Raw genomic sequence first — 22024 nt, forward strand, 5'->3', positions numbered from 1 at the left:
TGGAGCCTGGTGTCTGGTATGATGGTATGGAGGTTGCGCCTGGCTCTAATGTTCCCTCCCACCCACCCTTGTGTTTTTTTTGTTTTGTCGAATGGACCCCTATGGGTTGGATATGTGGCAAAGCGTAAGCCTTGCACAATGAAATATGTAGTTTATTGTATGTTTTTGTGTTAATTGTTACAATTGATTTAATTGTTTAGCTGCTGTGGCGCTCCGCTGGGGACGATTACCGGTCTGCGTGGAGCAGCAGCTGAAAGCAATCAGCTGTTCCAGCAGGCAGGTGGGCGTGTCTCAACAGAGTGTCAAGATAAAAGCATGGCGATCGCTGTGATCGGGGCTGCTGCAAGGCCTGCCGTTTTCACGGCACCTTTTGAGTTATAGTTTGGGGTATTGTGTTTTATTTTGCACTTTTTGTACGGTTTACTGTATTTGTCCTCTGTGAGTTACCATCGCTGGTAACGTCACATGACCGCCTTTATTTTACTTTCACTTTCTTTTTGTTGTTAATAAATCCTGCGCGCCTGTGCCGGCGTTTCAACACCGACCTCTGTCTCTCTGTATGCTTCCACGCGTTGTAAGGCAACAATTCTTGTTTGTTTCACAATAAAAAATATTTTGCATCTTCAAAGTGGTAGGCATGTTATGTAAATCAAATGATACAAACCCCCAAAAAATCCATTTTAATTCCAGGTTGTAAGGCAACAAAATAGGAAAAATGCCAAGGGGGGTCAATACTTTCGCAAGCCACTGTATGTATAGTAGGTCTGCTTGCGATGTGGACCCACTATAACATTTCCTAAACTCTCAGTTTGAGAGCCATTGCCCTTATACAGGCTGTGTGGGCTGGAACAGACAGCAAATTCAGAATTTTGTTTCCCAGGCATATAAAAAACATATTACACAGAACAGTATTTACTGAATAATGTTTTTTGGGAATACGTTCTCAAGGTCAACATAATACTATGCTATTCTCCGAGCTGAGACATAATACAGTGCTATTTGTGTTCTGCCTTATAAAGAGAATGAAAGTACTAGTGGAAGGGAATGTCATTATTGGGCAAATGGAGCCATAACCACAACACCTTATAACTGGCTCTGCAGTATAAAGGGACATCTTATAAAAGGGGGTGTATTTCATATTTTACTCCTTGGTTTTTATTTTATTTACAATTATTTTACCCCCGATTTTCTCCCCAATTTAAAATGCCCAAGTATTTTTCCCTCACTGCAGCAATTCCCCACCCAGCACAGGAGAACTGAAGGTTCAGTGGGCATCCTCCGATCCCATGACCAAACAAGTTTCCTCTTTTACACCCAGAAACTCGAGAGCGGATGTCAGTGAGCTACGGGCACCTGGCCAGCAGGGTCCGCTGTAGTGCAATGACGAGAAAGAGTCCCTGTCGGTTTGTCTCCCTAACTCACGGAGCACCAGAGCCAATGTGACACTCCCTCCCAAATCCACAGCAAAAACCATCAACTTCCCAGCCAGGATGCAAACCTGCGCTCCTCTGACTGTATGACTCACCCAGCACACCACACAGCTGTGCTGTTACCAGCTAAGCCACTCTGGGACCACTGGTTTTTCATTGTTCCAACATTTTAGTTTTTTATTTTAAAATTGTCTTTATTCATCTTTCAAAACACTGACATGAGACACTCCACTTAAAAGGGAAGTCTAGGAATACTCATTGCCTCTGATTCCCACTCTATTTCAACATACTTTATAATAAATTATGACACAATGCAACTCTGCAAGTGCCTGTATTTAATAAGACTATTTGATTATACTCATACAAAATAAAACTTTATTTCTTTGTATTTGCAAGTGGTTACATTTTAGTTTAGAAGTGTTTAATAATATTTTAGGTTATGGTATGTTTTAAAGGGCATATTTTAGTTTATTAACTGATAACAAATGCGTTAACAGATTGGTTTGTTTTTAGTTAAAATATAAAGTATAACAACCTGGTCAGCTAAAACTGTTTAGCAAACATCATATCCCTAGTTTGGGAATATCATTGAAATGGGGTTATGTTTGTCTTTACTATCAAGGTCATGTTTAGTAAATGAGATCAGGTTTTATTTAATTATACCTTTGCATTAGTTTATAAAGAGACACTGGTTTAAATCATGATGCATCTTTTTCGTCATATATGCTGCATTTCATATTAACAGGATAAATCCCGTATAATATTGATGCTCCTCAAGAGTTTATAGAGTCGACTACACCACAATCCTGTCCTATCCCTCAAGCTGTGCACAGATATTGTCTCTCAGCATTGCTCCTTCTCCGCAAGAGTTTCATGAAGGGGCCAACTGGCATGTGCTCCTCAGCAGTATTTAATTTTATATTAATGAGTGAACATGCGGCCCTTCTGTCTGCTCGTTTGACAGTCCAGTCCAGTGGGGCGCTTAGTGAAACAGCTACACAATTCAGATATCCAGATGACACAGCAATGGGAAGACTGTCTCTGCCCTTTCCCAGATATCCTGAAGAGGCAAAATGCTGACTGCTGCCTCTCCAAGGAAGTCTACACTGTGCATATATGGTATGAGAATATATGCTTCCTTCTCTACTACAGAAACTTGTATTTGTCTGTTAATAGTGCATTTGCTATAGACTTGAGCTCTTGTAAAAGGGGCTATGAAATTTAAACAGCAGTGCGGAATTAAAGCTGTATGTGGCAAAGTGCCCGGCCCTGTGTGTATTTTTGTGTTATGTGTTGTATATGGTATGTTAATGTTGGTGTTTAGATGTTGGATATAAACGGGTCTATGTAGCACAAGTGATTTAAAATATATAGTTGTATTTAAGAACAAGGATTGCACAAACACTTCACATGCATTTAAAGTATTTAATAGTATGTGAGCACTGGGATTCCACAAATTAGTTCACGTGCTGGGATTCAAGTGAATAATTAATTGGTAACTGAATTCCGGTACAACAGTATATATATAGATGCATGTTTTACTGACTCGGGGTTGGGTGTTCAGTGTGGAGAGAACGAGAAAGAAAGTCAGACGTAAGCTTTAAAATAATAATAATAATAATAATAATAATAATAATAATAATAATAATAATAATAATAATAATAATAATTGTTAGACGTGCTGAATTAGATCAACACAATACTTGTTTGTATAACATTTGTCCACCCTGTTTGTTAGTGTCTGTTCTTTTTGTTTGTCTGTCTGTTTTGGCCAACATGCCTTTTTGTTTTGTCAAAGTGTTTTTTGTTTTCTGTTTAAACCTTTTATTTTACAATAAGCGCACCAGTACTGCCTGTCTATGTACTCCTTTTCTGGCCTGACGTCACCCTTACACCCAGCCTGTTCACACTGTAACACACACATGCTGAGCTGGGTGGACAAATGCTATACAAACAACACACTACCTTATTCATAAACTTGATCATACCACTTAATTAAATGTGCTATCTGCCACACTCCCCTTTTGTTATTATAGCAGTAGTGCAGAGCTCCACAACAGTTACTTACTAATTGCTTTAAGTTCATAAAGATTTTGTTTAATAAGGTAATACAAAAAAAAACTAAATGGTATCAGATCAGATATTCTTTTTCACTGCTGTATTATAATTTGCACCCCCCCAAAATAAAACTAAAAAGTTAGGTCTGGCACGACTTTGAAAAAGCACACAATATTTCAACAGTATTTCATAAAGAAGTGATTTGTCAGGCAGTATAAATAAATACTAGCTGAATATCTATTTTCCAGGTTAAGTTTGCTTTTGAAACATATTCCAAGGTTAGAGTCTAATAACACTTACCGAACACCGTGCGAGCAGGTACTGACTCTCTGTTGAGCCAGAAGGATACCTGGGACAGAATGACAGTCATGATGCATGGGAGGTATGTCTGAATCACAAAATAGCCAATTTTCCTTTTCAAATGGAAATACGTAGTCATCACTATGTACTCTCCTGCAGGGGAGAAAAAGGGGAGTAATGCATATATTATTATCATGCTGATGACGCTACATTCATATTCATAATCAATCAGCCAGTGGAAGAGAATGGAGTTAAATAAGAGAACTCTAAAATGTAGGCAATTTTTTGTGGTCATCTGATCCAGTAGACCTATGCTACTATTCAGAAAAGCAGAAGGATCAGTGACTTCACAGGGTGCCTGTGCACCTGGCTCGTCCCTCGGAGCAGGGGCTGCCCTGACCAACGTGTCCAGCAAGGCAGCCTCTCAGGGTGTTTCTGCTTGTAAAGGAACACAGTACACATTGAAAGCATGCACATTACAGAAAGAGGACAGATTGGTTATTGACAGAGCATTGCATACCAAAGTAAATGAGTACTAAACTAAATAGCGATAGTAACCAGGATTTGATCTTAACCAGTGTGATCTTAAGCAGGCTTCACTGTACACACACCTGGGAGGTTTGAGTCTCAGGTGCTATGGCTGCCGGCCATGTGGGGACAGTGACACACAGACAGTGAAACGCACGCCTAACCATGCTGATCTTATCACTTCAGTGCTAAACCTACACCAACCTGTGCTGATCTGATCACTTCAGTGCTAAACCCACACCTACCTGTGCTGGATCTGATCACTTCAGTGCTGACAGCATGGCCCAGCAAATCGTACTGGTTTAAGCGAGAACCATCCTCTGCTACCACCACAGATTTATCGTGGCCGAGGGTCCAAATATAAACCACTTCAGAGTTTGTGTATGCATCTGAAAGAAAGCAGAAGAATGGTCTACACATTCCCTGCCCAGGATCTTCAGTAACTTACACCTATTTGATGTTGGAATGATGAAGTAGGAGAACATTCAGATATGGTAGGATAGTTGAGTAAACTTTGGAAACAGAGGGATGCCAATTTATTTTACTATCAGAAAGATATTGGCGGTAAGTGAATGACATCCCAATAATACAGAAACACAACAGAACAGTATAGGCTCTCCTCGTCTGAAGTCTGGCTACAGCTATAAATAATAGCAGCCTCACTTATCAAACAATAAACCTTATTGTTTTTAAAGGCTTTTGAATAAATTGGCTTTGGCATTTCTTCAATTAAAGCATATTTCATCATCAGTTGTCTCTAGAATATTTACAGTTCTGTGTGCTTTTGCTGTTTCACTCACACTATAACTGACACCTAATAGGTCAGGAGTGTAGCATATTGATCTTCAGCACATCTACAGCATGTCACTCCCTTGAAGTAGGTCAGAATTTCTAGTGTATCATGCTCCTAATTAATATATCAGAGAAAGCCTCTCGCCCCTTTGCCCTGCTCTGGTGAGAGAGTTACATTTTCTCTGAAGTTTAGGTAGATTGCTGACATATCACTGAAAGTATTGTTACGCTTAATTTAACTTTCATGCTTGAAGTGTGGCTGGATATGAAACTGTGCCAATCAAACAAACCTCCAGAGATACAATAGCAACTGGACTCGCTTAGAGAGCTGTGAACAGTGAGATATACCTCAGCTCTAATCTGAAAAGTCATCAGGGAAACCCAGTGACAAAATTGAAAGAAATAATTCAGTTACCGGACACAAATACAGCAATTACTCATTAATTATTCGCTAAGTACACTGTACTTAAAAGAGTGTTATCCAATTTAACATCCATTTGGATAGCTTTTGAATAAAATGTTATTACTGTTCCCCTTTTTTGTGCTCAGAGTAGTTGGGTTCTACACTACTTAATTATTAAGTATATGCAAACATTTAAGGTCACGGGTTGGATCCTCATCAAACCTGAATCAGCACAGTGTTATATAATGGGTAAGTCCTCCTTAGAATTCAGGGAAACTCATACAATCTGCTGTGAAGCAATCAGCAGGGAGTGTCCTCCCAGAAACTGCTTTCTCTTTGGAATAAAGTTACCAGCATTGCATCCATTCCTATTCATTCTCTAACACCCTACAGCAGTAAAAGACTGTTCTCTTTCAATAGTTAATATTAGCAACTGAGTATTGCCTTTGGTGGCAGCACATGATTCAGCATTTCCCATATTTAAATTACCAAGGGCTATAATCTTGTTATTTTTTTCAGCACTGAGTGAAAGATGACTGCGAGGGAGTCAGCTGTTAATTAAATGAACATTGAGCGTACCAAAGGGAATGCAGAAACAGTGGGTACTGCTGGCTGAACACAGTTCCAAGTCACTGCGTTTTCCTCAAGTGCATGTCGCATAGCATCACCAATTCTGCTTTGCCTTGTCTGGTTTCTGAACCCTTATATCCATGAGATGTAAACTAATTTAAAAAGACTGCCATGCACTATTTTGCATAGAGAAGATTCTACATTTTAAATACGGGTTAAGTGGTGTTGTGTACTGATTTAGTAAAGAACAGGGAAATGTCTGTTAAAATGTGTGATGTTCCTTATAATGCACCAAACGATATGTAATAACTGATATGTGCAGATCTCTACTGAGATTTCCATGTGCACCACACAACACAGTCTCTTCTTTTACAGTATCAAACTAGAGGCTGAGAGAGTCCTTATTTCAAACAGCATGATATCAACCTGTATGTATTTGTACACCAAGTGATTTGAATGTAACAAGGATGTTCAAAGCCTGCCAGTTTTGATTCTCCAAACAAGACACATGTAGAGATATTGGAGCAATCTAAATCATTGCGAACATCATGAAAAAGGGAAATGAAAAAACAACAAAAAATATTTCAATTGCATTTAAAGCTAATTACTCAACTAACAGTCAACAATCTGAAAGAGTATACAGTGGGGGAAAAAAACAACCCAGAAACTTACAACTTCCAAACTTTAATGGACAAGCATGTGAATCCATTGGGAAGTCCTCGAGGTGCATGGGACACTCTGCGTGAATTGTTAACCTGCAACAGAAGAGAGCACTCGACATTATCAATTCAGCCTTAGTCAGGGGGTTCGTAGCAACTATTCTAACACATTCTAATCTGCTAGAAAGATGCTGACTGTTTTCATATCTGCGCTCACCAATCCAGACCCTGACCCAGACACATTCACAAGATCTAGCAACTTGCTACCAAAATACTAACAATAACAGCAGCCTACAAAGATGGGTTTGCCTTATAAAATCCTATGTAAAAAATAAATGCTATGGCATTCTTGCATTCATTGTGGGAGTATAGCATTGTTCCAGATTACACCAGCTTGCTAAGAAGAGCTTTGATAGAAGGGTTAAACATTGTTTCCCTTGCATTGTACATTTTCTATGACTAGAATATTACAGTCCATGAATGTACTTGGAGTGCTGTGATTGTGCCACTCATTAATTAAACATGGAAACACAGTGTAACATAATAGTACGCTGATACCGGCTGTATTTGAATATTATTCAATTATTAGGTATATTTAAGGTAACACACTTACACACACTCTGTAGCCGTTAACAACAATGGACTCCTGCAGAGGCTCCTGATAAAGTAAGCAGGGATTATTTATGGAAATGATCTGTTGTGGGATTCAGGGATGTGCATTACTATGTACCACCTACAGTAAATAAACTCCCTTTCAACTGAAAGCTTGATACACATTTAATATGGAGCACTGCAGAATACAATACTGTCCTGTACAATAGACTCAACTAAAACAAGCACGCATTTCTGGAACTTGGTAAAAAAGGTTTCCTAAGCTATAAATAATAACTGGTGTTGTTTAATAAGACCAGGGTAAATATGCACTGGAAAGCAGCATATTTAAATCAACAGCCTTGATGTCAGGATGTCAGTATAAAACAGGAGGACCCTATCCACGCAAGCTAAATAATACCTGATCACCACATGTTGAAACCATGTGATTGCCATTCGCATCATTCACAATCGCTATAGATTGTGCAATACTTGAGTACTGTGTATAGGGTAAGTGCTTTAATGGTAAGTTTCATAGGTCTGTAACTGTGTCAAACCATCTCTAAGAAGCAACATTTATGGTTCCTAGTTTAGGCAGATTTTTAGAAACATCAGACCTGTTTTTTACAGAACTCAGTTATCAAACAACATTTAGCATGCTTTGTTATCAATCTGGCATTGCTTCTGATCTCTTATCTACAAAACCATAATACTCCACAGAATGGATGTTTTTTTGTCAGTACAGCTGCATGCATTTTCTACTGCTGTGCTTTAAAAATCAGTTAGCTCTGAATCTTTGTTACGGTAAATGATTTGAATAAGTTGAGTTCTGAACACAGCGTCTCAAGCCCATGTAAGGTCCGTCTTCTTTATAAATCAATATTCTGGACAAAGATTGTCAAAACTAACAAAGTCTTTATTGTGGAAACAGCAGAGAAACCAATCATTTTGGACACAAAATGAAGAGCATCTCCGAGGTCTCAATTGGTGTTAATTTGATCTTCAACTGCCCTCGTTAGCACTCGTCTGGCATCAGAGGTGGTATGTGTGAGCTGGCTGATCAGTGTAGGTATTTAGTTTCTGAGCCTCATCTCGTATCAGAGATGGTATGTGTGAGCTGGCTGATCAGTGTAGGTGTTTAGTTTCTGAGCCTCATCTCGTATCAGAGATGGTATGTGTGAGCTGGCTGATCAGTGTAGGTGTTTAGTTTCTGAGCCTCATCTCGTATCAGAGATGGTATGTGTGAGCTGGCTGATCAGTGTAGGTGTTTAGTTTCTGAGCCTCATCTCGTATCAGAGATGGTATGTGTGAGCTGGCTGATCAGTGTAGGTGTTTAGTTTCTGAGCCTCATCTCGTATCAGAGATGGTATGTGTGAGCTGGCTGATCAGTGTAGGTGTTTAGTTTCTGAGCCTCATCTCGTATCAGAGATGGTATGTGTGAGCTGGCTGATCAGTGTAGGTGTTTAGTTTCTGAGCCTCATCTCGTATCAGAGATGGTATGTGTGAGCTGGCTGATCAGTGTAGGTGTTTAGTTTCTGAGCCTCATCTCGTATCAGAGATGGTATGTGTGAGCTGGCTGATCAGTGTAGGTGTTTAGTTTCTGAGCCTCATCTCGTATCAGAGATGGTATGTGTGAGCTGGCTGATCAGTGTAGGTGTTTAGTTTCTGAGCCTCATCTCGTATCAGAGATGGTATGTGTGAGCTGGCTGATCAGTGTAGGTGTTTAGTTTCTGAGCCTCATCTCGTATCAGAGATGGTATGTGTGAGCTGGCTGATCAGTGTAGGTGTTTAGTTTCTGAGCCTCATCTCGTATCAGAGATGGTATGTGTGAGCTGGCTGATCAGTGTAGGTGTTTAGTTTCTGAGCCTCATCTCGTATCAGAGATGGTATGTGTGAGCTGGCTGATCAGTGTAGGTGTTTAGTTTCTGAGCCTCATCTCGTATCAGAGATGGTATGTGTGAGCTGGCTGATCAGTGTAGGTGTTTAGTTTCTGAGCCTCATCTCGTATCAGAGATGGTATGTGTGAGCTGGCTGATCAGTGTAGGTGTTTAGTTTCTGAGCCTCATCTCGTATCAGAGATGGTATGTGTGAGCTGGCTGATCAGTGTAGGTGTTTAGTTTCTGAGCCTCATCTCGTATCAGAGATGGTATGTGTGAGCTGGCTGATCAGTGTAGGTGTTTAGTTTCTGAGCCTCATCTCGTATCAGAGATGGTATGTGTGAGCTGGCTGATCAGTGTAGGTGTTTAGTTTCTGAGCCTCATCTCGTATCAGAGATGGTATGTGTGAGCTGGCTGATCAGTGTAGGTGTTTAGTTTCTGAGCCTCATCTCGTATCAGAGATGGTATGTGTGAGCTGGCTGATCAGTGTAGGTGTTTAGTTTCTGAGCCTCATCTCGTATCAGAGATGGTATGGTATGTGTGAGCTGGCTAGATCAGTACAGATGTTAGTTTCTGAGCCCTCATCAGAGATGTATTGTCCGTCAGCAAGATGATATGTCTGAGCACAGAGTCACAGCAAACATACAAAATCTATATATATTATTATATAATATGATATATATAATATAGATAAGACAGCTTATAACCTATATCGGAATACTACTAGCATTTATAAAGCCTGTGTGCAGAATATATTATGACAGTTCAGTTCAACATTTCAAGCCTGTGTGCAGAATATTATGTAACAGTTACAGTTCAAAACCATAAAAGCCCCCTTTTCTGCTATCTCAGGTCTTTCAAAAAGAACAGATATAAATTGCTTCACTCTGCTACCCCATGTCTCCTCTCTCCTGTCTCCTCCATATCTACTTTACGAGCCGAGTGTCAAAACCAGCCATTCATCCCCCCTCCAGGAATGAGTATTAGCCATTTACACCAAGGCCAGACAAGATAAACTAGGCCAGAAGAAACAAGGGGGTGTTGCTAATGTAGTATTCTGAAACCCCAAATATTAAGCACAAACAAAGTTTTAATAATCTCTCAGTTATGTAGCTTTTAAAAGGGCACATAGAAATATTCAGAATGTATATAAAACCTTACACCCTTTTAGAACTTCCTTAACAAATGATTATATTAACAAAAACACTGAGATTTAAATATTATTAAACTATATATTGTATTCCTTATTGATCACCTTGCTATAGCAATAAAAAGGATCCCAATTCAAAATATTGCAGTTTTACCTTCTAAAAATTCAGCTGACAGATACTTTGTCAGGTAAATTGTTAGGTTAGGTTGAGGGGGATAAAGACAGTGCTGAGTAATCCTAAGGATCAAGAATCCCACCACTTATTCACTAGTCATAAATACGCATTGCAAGTGAGTGATTTCAACCCTATGTTTTTTTGTTTTTTGTTTTTATAGAAAACCCTGGACTTACTGGACACCTGTTCCTGGCAATTTCTAGGCAGGCTACAATTAACTGTCTCGACATCACTATGATCCATTCTACAGCTATCACATGCACTATATTCACAACTGACCATTGAGATACCGGGAACCAACAAAGTACAAGAAGCTTGATAACATGCAAACTCAAGCTGTGCAGCAAAATTGCAATGCGCATACAATTTACATATCATACGTAACTCATTTTTTCAATGTGTAAAACACCCAGTACACAGCTTATCTGGAGCTCTGCTGTTATGAACAGCAAGTGCATCACACCACAGAAGCTGTACTTGCTTGCATTATTCACATGATGAAATAGAGCCTCTGCGCGTACCTTTTCTAAGACTTCTTCCCTTCAGTGGTAATGTATTGTGAAACCGCAACATGGAAGAGCAGAAGAAAGCATTGGCTGACAAAAAAAAGCCAAAACGCAATAATGAGGTAAGGAACCCTGAGGACGACTTGTTTGAAAAGGATAATCTCCTTTCTGATTTCAGAAAAAGGAAGCTGAGTAAGCATAGAAACATTTACCAGCAATCTGTTGACACTTTGGGGAGCATTGGCAAAGGATGCCAAGAATCCCTAAGCATGGAGATTGTACTGGCACTCAGTTACTGTACAGGGCAGGGACAGCTTGTATATTATATCCTGTGCTTAACGTAGAACAGTTTGCTTTTGCTTCATAACACAATCTTGTGCAATAATGTGATTGCAGCAAACAAGATAACCCCAGGAATGTCACTTGTTGTGCACTTCCATTTATTGTATATAGTGGATCATAAATGTGCAGTTTTGAAAGAACACATATTTTAGTAAAATATGGCTTTCCTCAGGGAAAGGCATGCAAACAGATATTTTTATAACCTAATAACATATAAGGGGCAGGATTTAAAAAAAAAAAAAAAACAGATATTGTATCAAACGCGTGATATAGTAATGAGAGCTTTAGTAGCAAGTGTTAATTAAATCAAGCTTTGAAATTGAGTCGATGAGGTCGTTAATGCGCATTTCTCATTAAAAAGCTTAATTATTGCAGGTCAGCTAGATCACTTCCTGTCTCAATGACTAGATAAGGGGAACTCGTTAATGTCGTGTGTTATCCCTTATATATATACACACAGCTCTGGAAAAAATTAAGAGACCACTGCAAAATTATCAGTTTCTCTGGTTTTACTATTTATAGGTATGTGTTTGGGTAAAATGAACATTTTTGTTTTATTCTATAAACTACTAACAACATTTCTCCCAAATTCCAAATAAAAATATTGTCATTTAGAGCATTTACTTGCAGAAAATGACAACTGGTCAAAATAACAAAAAAGATGCAATGTTTTAACTTAGGAAGAGTTCAGAAATCAATATTTTGTGGAATAACCCTGATTTTCAAGCACAGCATTCACACGTCTTATCATGCTCTCCACCAGTCTTTCACATTGATGTTGGGTGACTTTATGCCACTCCTGGCGCAAAAATTCAAGCAGCTCGGCTTTGTTTGATGGCTTGTGACCATCCATCTTCCTCTTGATCACATTCCAGAGGTTTTCAATGGGGTCTGGAGATTGGGCTGGCCATGACAGGGTCTTGATCTGGTGGTCCTCCATCCACACCTTGATTGACCTGGCTGTGTGGCATGGAGCATTGTCCTGCTGGAAAAACCAATCCTCAGAGTTCGGGAACATTGTCAGAGCAGAAGGAAGCAAGTTTTCTTCCAGGACAACCTTGTACTTGGTTTGATTCATGCCAAAGCTGCCCGATTCCAGCCTTGCTGAAGCACCCTCAGATCATCACTAATCTTCCACCACATTTCACAGTGGGTGCGAGACATTGTGGCTTATAGGCCTCTCCAGGTCTCCGTCTAACCATTAGACGACCAGGTGTTGGGCAAAGCTGAAAATTGGACTCATCTGGGGGTGCTTCAGCAAGGCTGAATCGGGCAGATTTGTCTTTGTGAAGGGCGCATGAATCAAGCCAAGTACAAGGTTGTCCTGGAAGAAAACTTGCTTCTTTCTACTCTGACAATGTTCCCCAACTCTGAGGATTGGTTTTTCCAGCAGGACAATGCTCCATGCCACACAGCCAGATCAAGACCCTCCAAGCTATTTCAGTATTTATTTTTAATTAATTTTCTACAAATCTCTAGAATATTTTTTTTCACTTGGAAGATGTGGGTTTGATGTGTAGATAAATTATTTTTTTTGTTTTTAATGCATTTTAATTCCAGGCTATAATGCAACAAAAGGTGAATATTTTGAAAGGGGGTGTAGACTTTCTATAGGCACTGTATATACTGTATGTACATACATATAGTGGTTTGCAGAAGTATTCTCCCCCTACCAATAATGTCACATTTTGGAAAATTACAAATAATTTATGCACAGTTTTTCAAACAAACTTTTTTTATTCAAAGTTGTAGTGGTTAAACTGAACACTGTTACATGAGGAGGTTAAATGTCAGCAGAACTTGCAAAGGAAATGTACAAAATGAAATTTACTGGTTGCATAAGTATTTAGCCCCTTAAATCAGTACTTAGTAGAAGCACCTTTTGCAGCAATTACTGCTATGAGTCTCTTTGGATAGTTCTCTACTAGCTTTGCACAGTAGGATGATGAAATTGTTGCCCATTCTTCACGGGAAAATTGCTCCATTTCTGATAAGCTTGTTGGGGATCATCAATGGACTGCAATCTTCCAGTCTCGCCATACATTTTCGAATGGATTCAAGTCAGGACTTTGAATGGGCCACTCAAGAATATTAATTGTCTTCTTATTCAGCCACTCCAGTGTTGCTTTGGCTTTGTGCTTCGGGTTATTTTCCTGCTGAAATGTGAATTTGCTCCCCAGTTTTCCTCAAGGATTCGCCTATACTTTGCACCCTCCATTCTCCCCTCTATCCTGACAAGCTTCCTAGTCCTTGCTGAAGAGAAGCATCCCCATAACAAGATTCCCACCTCAGACACAGAACTGCAGATCTCTCAAGGTCATTGTTGGCTTCAGAGTAACATCCCAAACCAGTTTCCTGCTTGTCTGGATGCTCATTTTGGGAGGGAGACCTCATCTGGGTGATGGACTTCACTGTGCTGAGAGGGATAATCAGCGCCTTTGAAATTTTCTTGTAGCCTTCTCCTGCTCTGTGCTTCTCTACCACTTTATCCCTGACTTGTTTCGAAAGCGCCTTAGTCTTCATGGTTGCTTTGTTGGATCACTATGTGAGTTGCAGCTGGAAAGTCTTTGTATATTTGAGGGCAAGTATCCACAAGTTAAACCACTTTGAGTACACACAGACTGAAACCATTTCACTAATTTTATGACCTTTCAAACAAATAATTTGCACCTGAGCTGATTTAGGGCTGCAGTAGCAAAGGGGTTGAATACTTATGCAACTAAGATTAATCTGTTTTTCTCTATAAATCTTAATTATTTATATTCTATATGCATTTTTTTTATCTTTATCAATGTTGATTAGTTTTTGTAGAGTCTAAATGTAAAGTGTAGTTTGAAAGCATCATGGAGTACTCTCAGGTGCCAACAAAATATGAAAAATTTGCAGGGGGGGTGAATACTTCTGCAAACCACTGTGTGTGTGTGTGTGTGTGTGTGTGTGTGTGTGTGTGTGTGTGTGTGTATGTATATATGTATATATATATATATATATATATATATATATATATATATATATATATATATATAGAGTACGGAGTTTGGACAACTCGGGTTTGTTTTGCGCTTTTAAAATACAGCCCAAAGTGGTTATAAAGTGCTGACACGCTATTTTTAATAAACAAAGAATCAAAAAACAAAACAAACACCTAGCTCTAATCAAGCACTAACTACACACTAACGGACACACTAAACTAATACCGGCCAGCTAGGCTGTTTACCGGTTATCACAACAAAACACACAGTTTCGCACAGATCACAACAAAGGCTTTACACTGTACCTTTGACTATTATGACACACAGTCGGGCTCTTCACACAGCCGCCCAAGTAGACTGACTGCCTTCCTTAAATAGCCCGCACCGGCATAACTAACAATAAACAAAATTCAACAATTAACCAAAACGTGGATACACACATACTCACTTTGGCAGAGAGGATTATAACTCCCTCCCTGTCTGGTTACAATATATATATTTGTGTGTGTGTAAGTGTGAGTGTGAGTGTGAGTGTGTGTGTGTGTGTGTGTGTGTGTGTGTGTGTGTGTGTGTGTGTTATTTATTTATTTATTTATTTTCCTGTGACATCATAAATTACAAGACCAAAGGTCGATTAATTTAGAAACTGTCACAGAAACCCGAGATGGAATTGTTTTCCTGTAATTCACTGAAGAGGCCCATCTATTATTTTTTAGAATACATGGATACCCTTGTGATGCTATTATTAAAGAAGACGAAGTTCAGCAGTACAGGTGTTGTTTTTTAGAATGTAGTGTTTCAGTGCTGTACAGACGTTCTATGTCATTATCTGTTAGTGCTTCAGCTTTATTTTGATGATTGCCTTTAGCTTGTTTTTATTTCCTGTTGGTCTCCAGTTTCTCTGAGATACGGATGTACCAGCTTTACCTCATTTTGTTTTTTGAACGTATTCTCATTTTTTTGATTAATGAACATGTCGAGTGATAGAAAACAAGACGTTTTGTGCTTGAATTGAAAGAGAACGGATGAGTCAATTCAGGGTGTTCTGAACAGCATGGTAAGCTGACATGTTAAAAGGACAGCGTACTTGTATAATTACCCTAACAAGCAGGCAGTCTCGTTGCTTAGAACATTGTGTAAATGTACTATATTTAGTATATTTAGAAGCCGGCATGGCATTGCTTCCTCTTTTAACCTCACTCAGACCCAGATTTTAATAAGCAATCCATACCACAAGCGCAGTGAAACCTCAAATCTTATCCATTCATACCAGATCTCTGCAGAATTCTGTTCTTTATTTTACCCCAAAAATGAGATTGTGCAAGTGTGACTGCCAAAACAGGTTGGGCATGTAATTAATCAGCATTTCCCTGAGCTTGCAGTAAAACAGAACTTCACAGTAGTATCAGGTTTCAAGTTATATTCATGCTGTTTCCGATACTCCATCATTATTGCCGTATTTTTTTTTCTACTCTCGGATTAAATGGTGAATCATGAATTACTGTAGTGCTGGACGATCAAGTTCTTTTTCATCCATCACATAAAACAGCAGGGGCCATATTGCAAAGTGTTTACTCTAGTCTTTCATTAACTTTTTGGGATGGAGAAAAACACCTGTACATATGACAACGCTAAAACCAAACACCGGGGTAACATAATACAAAGTCTCCCAAGCACCCTCAAGTTGTTTGTTTGTCCTTTGGTAACATTAATATGAATTTTAAAAAAATAGGAGCACAATAAAGTCAGAACCCCTTTTTTATGTACACTGTAGGCTACCTTAGGGCTTCTGTTTTTTGGTATTTACTTATTCAATTTTTTTATGTTTTTAGGCCAATAAACATCATTACCAAACATCACTTTCAGGGCTTTACAATTTATAACTTAAATTGAAAAGTTAAAAGATACAGCTGCTGTAAACTCTGTATGTAACTCACAGTTAAAAGATAGAGCCGATGTAATACTGTATGTAACTCAGACTTTGTGGTATTGCCACAGCTCCTCTGGTTTTGTGATGCTTTCAGGCGTCCTGAAAACTGCTCAAATCAATTAGCAGTACTGATGGGAATCAAGGCTGTACCTCCATGGAGAAAACTGAACACAAAATAAGCTCTTTGGTGTTTATAGGACTGTGACAGAAATACAATGAGTTCTGGTGATAAATCTTCCTCACGACCTGTAAGGGCGCTAAAGAACAGGAGGAGAAGTATCTGGAAGGGCTGGCCTGACAGTTCGTTTCTGGGACCAGGAAGTGGGTCAGCCTGGAAAGAAGCGAGACTCTTGTAAGACCGTATTGACCTGAAAGATAAATGAGGGGCAGCTGCAAATAATAAGGCAGCTGCAAACGTTTACCTAGACGTCATACGGGATTACATATAGGGGCCAGGGTAACGCTGATCTTTTCCTTCGTTTGGGTTAACGTTTGGAGAGAGAATGATCGAGAGAGGAGCCCTCGTTGTAAAGAGAAACTACGTGTTGTGTTTTAACGTGTTTGTCTCTTTAATTGTCTGTGTTTTTCACCACCAGACAGTTAAAGCACTACTCTGGAGCTGTTGCCAAGGGTCAGCACTGTCCGGAGCACCACTGCACACCGCACTGTCTGTGTTTGCACCGACCACCATCACGACTGCACTCACCCCGGACTGGTGACCGTCTGTTTGTTTTGTTCTTGATTGTGCCTTGTTTTTGTTATCCCTGTGCATTACACATTGCTGTGTATCGTCTGGGATTTATTTATTTTACGGTCACCAGACCTGGAAAAGAAATAAAGCACTTTTCACTGGATTACCATTGTCTGCCTGTCACTCCTGCACCGCTACACCTGTTCCCCTTACCAGCCACTTTGCCACAAGGACAAACACTGGTTTTGCTTAAATTACTAAATTAGTACCTGTAGCAGGGCAGTAGGAAAGACCTGCTGTTTAATTGTATTGTTTGTTTATTTTTAGAAGTCTCCCCCTCCTCCCCTGTGTTATTTTGTATTTGTTTATTTGTTTTTTGTATTGTGTTTTATTTTGTATACAGTTGACGGCAAACTGCCCTGTGTTTTGTTTATTGTTTTATATTTGTAAATATGATTTAAAACCTTGTGCGGGAGGTGGCCATCTCCCAAATTTATTAAGTGATTAATTTGTTGCTAATTGGGAGATGGTCATCTGTATAAAAAGCCTGCAGCTGTCCATGTTCGGTGTGGGTGTTCGGAAGTGGACAACGGGAGAGCGAGAGGAGAGATTAATTTAAAAACAGCAGATACAGGAACAGTGAAGGCGATCGCCCAGTCTGACCTATATTTGAAAATAAACGGTTGATGCGCCATTGCACCGTACCTACCTGTGTGCTTCCTCATTCTGGCCTGATGTCACCGCAATGCCATTTCCTGCCACACGTGGTGTCATCATGACTCAGGCCAGAGAAGAAGAGGTACTGCACAAGGGGTACTGCAGTTTGTTTGTTTTTTTTGTTTTTTTTGTTATGAATTTTTGGAGTGAGGAAGAGTAGGATGGAGGAAGCTTCGTGGTGCCTGTACTTCACAGAGGTGAGGTACTACAGGAGGGAAAGCACTCCCAGAAGCCAGAAGCCAGATGTCCAACAGCAGGCAATTGCAAGAGAATATCCAGGGCTAATGGAAACCTTGGAGAGGATGACCCAGATCGTGGACTGGGAGTACGAGGAGCGGGAGAGAGGGGACATGGACCTGGAACGAGAGGAGCCCGAACATCCTGTGCCTGAGTGAGAGGAGCCCGAATGTCCTGTGCCTGAGTGGGAGGAGCCTGACCGTCCTGCGTCTGAGTGGGAGGATCCCAAACATCCTGTTCCCCTTGCTACAGTTCGGCTGGAGCCCCAGAAGAGGGAGTTACCAGCCAGGAAGTCATGGGGGGAGGAGGACCTCCCACCACGGCCACCGCCATGGATAATTCCAGACCACTATTCCAGAACATTGAGACTGAGGGGGGAGGTGGCCGTTGGGACCATGTGTGCTTTGCACAAGTAGGGGGATATGTAGCAGGGCGGTAGGAAAGCCCTGCTGTTTAATTGTATTGTTTGTTTATATTTAGAATGGGGTCTCTCCCTCTGCCCGTGTTATTTTGTATTTGTTTATTTGTTTTTTGTATTGTGTTTTATTTTGTATACAGATGACGGTGAAGCACTGTGTGTTTTGTTTATTGTTTTATATTTGTAAATATGACGGGATAGCCGTGTGGTTTTGTTTTTGTGTATGCTTTGTTTTTGCAGCGTGGATGGGAAGCCCATCCACGTTGATTTAAAACCTTGTGCAGAAGGTGGCCATCTCCCAAATTAATTAAGTGATTAATTTGTTGCTAATCGGGAGATGGTCACCTGTATAAAAAGCCTGCAGCTCTGCATGTTCGGTGTTTTGGAAGTGGAGAACCGGAGAGCGAGAGGAGAGATTAATTTAAAAACAGCAGATACAGGAACAGTGAAGGAGATCGCCCAGTCTGACCTATATTTGTATTTTGTGTTCGTGATTTATTTTTGTTTAAACCTTTTATTTTTGTGCTCTGTGAGCAGTGTTTTTGTTTAAATATTTTATTTATTTTTGTGTTATAAAAATAAACGGCGGATGCGCCATTGCATCGTGCCTACCTGTGTGCTTCCTCATTCTGGCCTGACGTCACTGCAGCCATTTCCTGCCACAGTACCCCTAAATTGATATAAAAATGTGGAGCTGCAATTTTTACTGTGGAACACCAGGGGGATGCAGAATTCTATTGATCGTGGCATGGAAATGATTACAGAGAGTACAAGACCTGTTTGAGGTCTGGGTAGTGATGATTGATACATTGCCTCTCAGTTACACAGTAGGAATACCAGCTCTGCAAACAGCAATCCGAAACACTTTCCAAGGTTGTGCTGAATGGACTGGCAGTTCCCTGCAGAGGGGGTGGGGGGTATTGGGTTTGGGTTAGTGAATATAGAACATGGAACATTTCACAAGCTGCTTCTAATCATGGATAATTAGATCTAGTGCCCCTCTAGTACAGCTCCCAGATTGAAAAAAAAAATCCATGACAAATCATTAATAAAAGTAAAGTTTAACAAAAAAAAATCTAACATTAATATTTATTCTTTCTAAAACGCTTCCAACTTTTACAAATTAGTACCAGTAATACCCCTTACTAGCAACCCCCTTTCTAGTCTGTGCTTTTTGAGTGACTGTGAGTTCTCACAAGACTGTCCAACGAGATCATAATGGGATCCCACATGGCCAGATAGAGGCCATATGTTTTTAAAGAGTCCACACCTACAGTATGTTTTGGTAGGTTCCTCACTATGTTTTAAAAAATAATCTTGTAATTGACACATTAGGAGAACCCAAAAGACGCTGGTGTTTAGGAAAACAAACATGCACTTTATTTTCAGGGACAGCGGATAAATTCAGCACCACAGACAACAGCACCTGAAATCAGGCCCAGAGCTCACAGCTAAGTGGTTGCAATCCTGAGGATTTCTATGAATCCTGGGATTTCAGTATTTTAGTGTCTCAAATCTCAGGATCCCAGAATGCTAACGTGTCTATGAAAAATAAATAAAAAATAAATGTGATTACACATGAGATGCTGGTAAAACATTTGGAATTTACTAAAATAGCTTTGTTTAAAACTGTTGCCTTACCTTATTAACACCTCAGTGGAAGTAATTTGTTGTGTTAGTCATGCAGCAAGAGGATTGTTAAGTAGACAGAGTGAAAATAGATAAACTTGAGTACAGTTTTTCATGATGTTTAATCAAGAAACTCCACTTGTTCAAATACAGGCAAATAAACAAAAAAATAACAACTGAAAACGATGAGGCCTTCTATGCAGTTTTCATAAAACAAATAACAAACACTTTCTAGTTAATTGTAGAACTGAAGGTACATACTGAATTTCCCCAGTGCTACAAAAGTGCTTTACGGAGGTCAGCTGAAGTAAACACTGAACAGGAGTCTGTCACATGGAATCATTCGGGATAAAATGGCAGGCAAAGAGGTTTCTCAAAATGGAAATAATCCTTTCGTACAACCTCCGTCACATTGTATTACTCTTATACTCCGCTTTTTTTTCCCTGACACTGACCTAAGATACAAAGACCATATCGGTGCTCCTTTAATATTCGACAAAAGTAGTTTTTTTCATTTCCCTCTGCCATGTTGAGCTGAGTAGTTGAAGACAGTGGTTGTTATCATTAAAGCGAATTTCAAATCTTGTGGTTTTAATTTCAGCGGCAGGGGTTGGTTGCCTAGTTACTAAGTATAGCAGAGTAGCACACATAATGAAACAAGGGAAAATCATGAGTAAAAACAGAATCAGAGTTTCCTTCATACAATTACGAAATCCTGGGATTTCGGAAGCGGAATTAACATACAGGATTCCCAGGGATGCAACCACTACTCACAGCACTGAAGGTATACAGCATGGGTGGACCTTGTTCAAACCCCTCCTAGTTTTAACAAGGTCAGGGCAGCACATTGCTAACTGACAGTCTGGGGTGTGCTGCCACAATGTTAATTAGGGGGAAGGTCACGCAGGTCCCACAGTGCCCCCAGACCGTTACAATATTATAAGAGATATCTTCTTGTGCAGTTTGGGCGAGAGGACCATGAAGCGAATCCGCTTAAACTATGCAAAATGATTACTGTTATAATGTGAGACACTCCACATACAACATATTAGCTATTAACCTGGGAACTACTTACATATACACAGGATGAGAGGTTCTGGAATTCTGATAAACCCTTAACAGTGACTGGCTGATTCATTGTGCATGGTTTCTAATGTTTAACACACTGAGAAATTGCAACATGAATAAAATCTAGTTAATGTCATTTTAAAGTAAACTTATTTTATGGGAGTTCACCTTTCAGAGGTATCTGTTAAATATCTTACTATTTCGTAAGTCTGGTTTTATCTGTAGCATTCAGTAGAGATTTGCAGAAGATATCCATGACAGACCAAACAAAGGTCAAGCAAAGTCTTCAGACAGCTTGGACCACCTGCTTCCGAGCCATTATCTGACAAGGACAGGAAAAAATACACATTGTACTGATACTCTAGTATTGTATCAGACACCATCAAACTTGTTTTTGACTTGAGATTCCAGCTTTTGAATAGAAGACTGACGGAAAGCAGGATTTCAGAACAAAGATGATTTCATCCTTGTATTGAAGCTGCAGTACCAATTTCACACTAAATGATATACTTCCAAACCTTCGCACTCCATTGATCAAACAGCCAACTGCAGGTTTATTACGGGGTGATAGTGGAGCTGAAGATACAAAGTGAAGGGAGCTGACTTGTGAACTATGCAGTTCATGTCCATTATCACAGGCAGTCTCAGTCTCAGATCACTTTGAGACACTGTTAAATGGTAAACAATGGCAATGGCTACATTTACAATGCTTTTTGGATGGGATGTTCTTTTCCTAGATTCCTGATGTCATCAAACCGTCATTGTTCTATAATTTTCTAGATTTTGGAAATGGATATTCCAAGTGTGGAACACTTGGGTTTAGGCCAGTGCCACTGCGGTACAATTGACATCATTCCGTGGGTCAAAATGCAATAAATTGCACCCCAGAGACTTTCTTTGTGAACTCAGGATCCCTGTATGTTGAACTGGGGTCAAGAGTTTTACATATCTGTGTAGGAAAAGGACAGTGATTAATCCCAG

At 39.8% G+C, this 22024-nt stretch overlaps 1 protein-coding gene across 1 annotated transcript in view; it reads right to left on the bottom strand.

The window, feature by feature from the left end:
* Positions 1-22024, bottom strand: part of LOC121295800 (gamma-aminobutyric acid receptor subunit alpha-3-like) — a 152960-nt gene that overhangs the window by 19050 nt on the left and 111886 nt on the right. The window contains exons 6-8 of the mRNA XM_041220856.1: positions 6754-6836; positions 4562-4705; positions 3789-3941 (exon numbers count right to left, since the gene is read on the bottom strand). Of these exons, the coding sequence (XP_041076790.1) occupies positions 3789-3941; positions 4562-4705; positions 6754-6836 (380 nt within the window). The remainder of the gene's footprint in view (positions 1-3788; positions 3942-4561; positions 4706-6753; positions 6837-22024) is intronic.

This window comes from Polyodon spathula, chromosome 20 (genome assembly GCF_017654505.1).
Source record: "Polyodon spathula isolate WHYD16114869_AA chromosome 20, ASM1765450v1, whole genome shotgun sequence".
Classification (NCBI taxonomy): Eukaryota; Metazoa; Chordata; class Actinopteri; order Acipenseriformes; family Polyodontidae; genus Polyodon; species Polyodon spathula.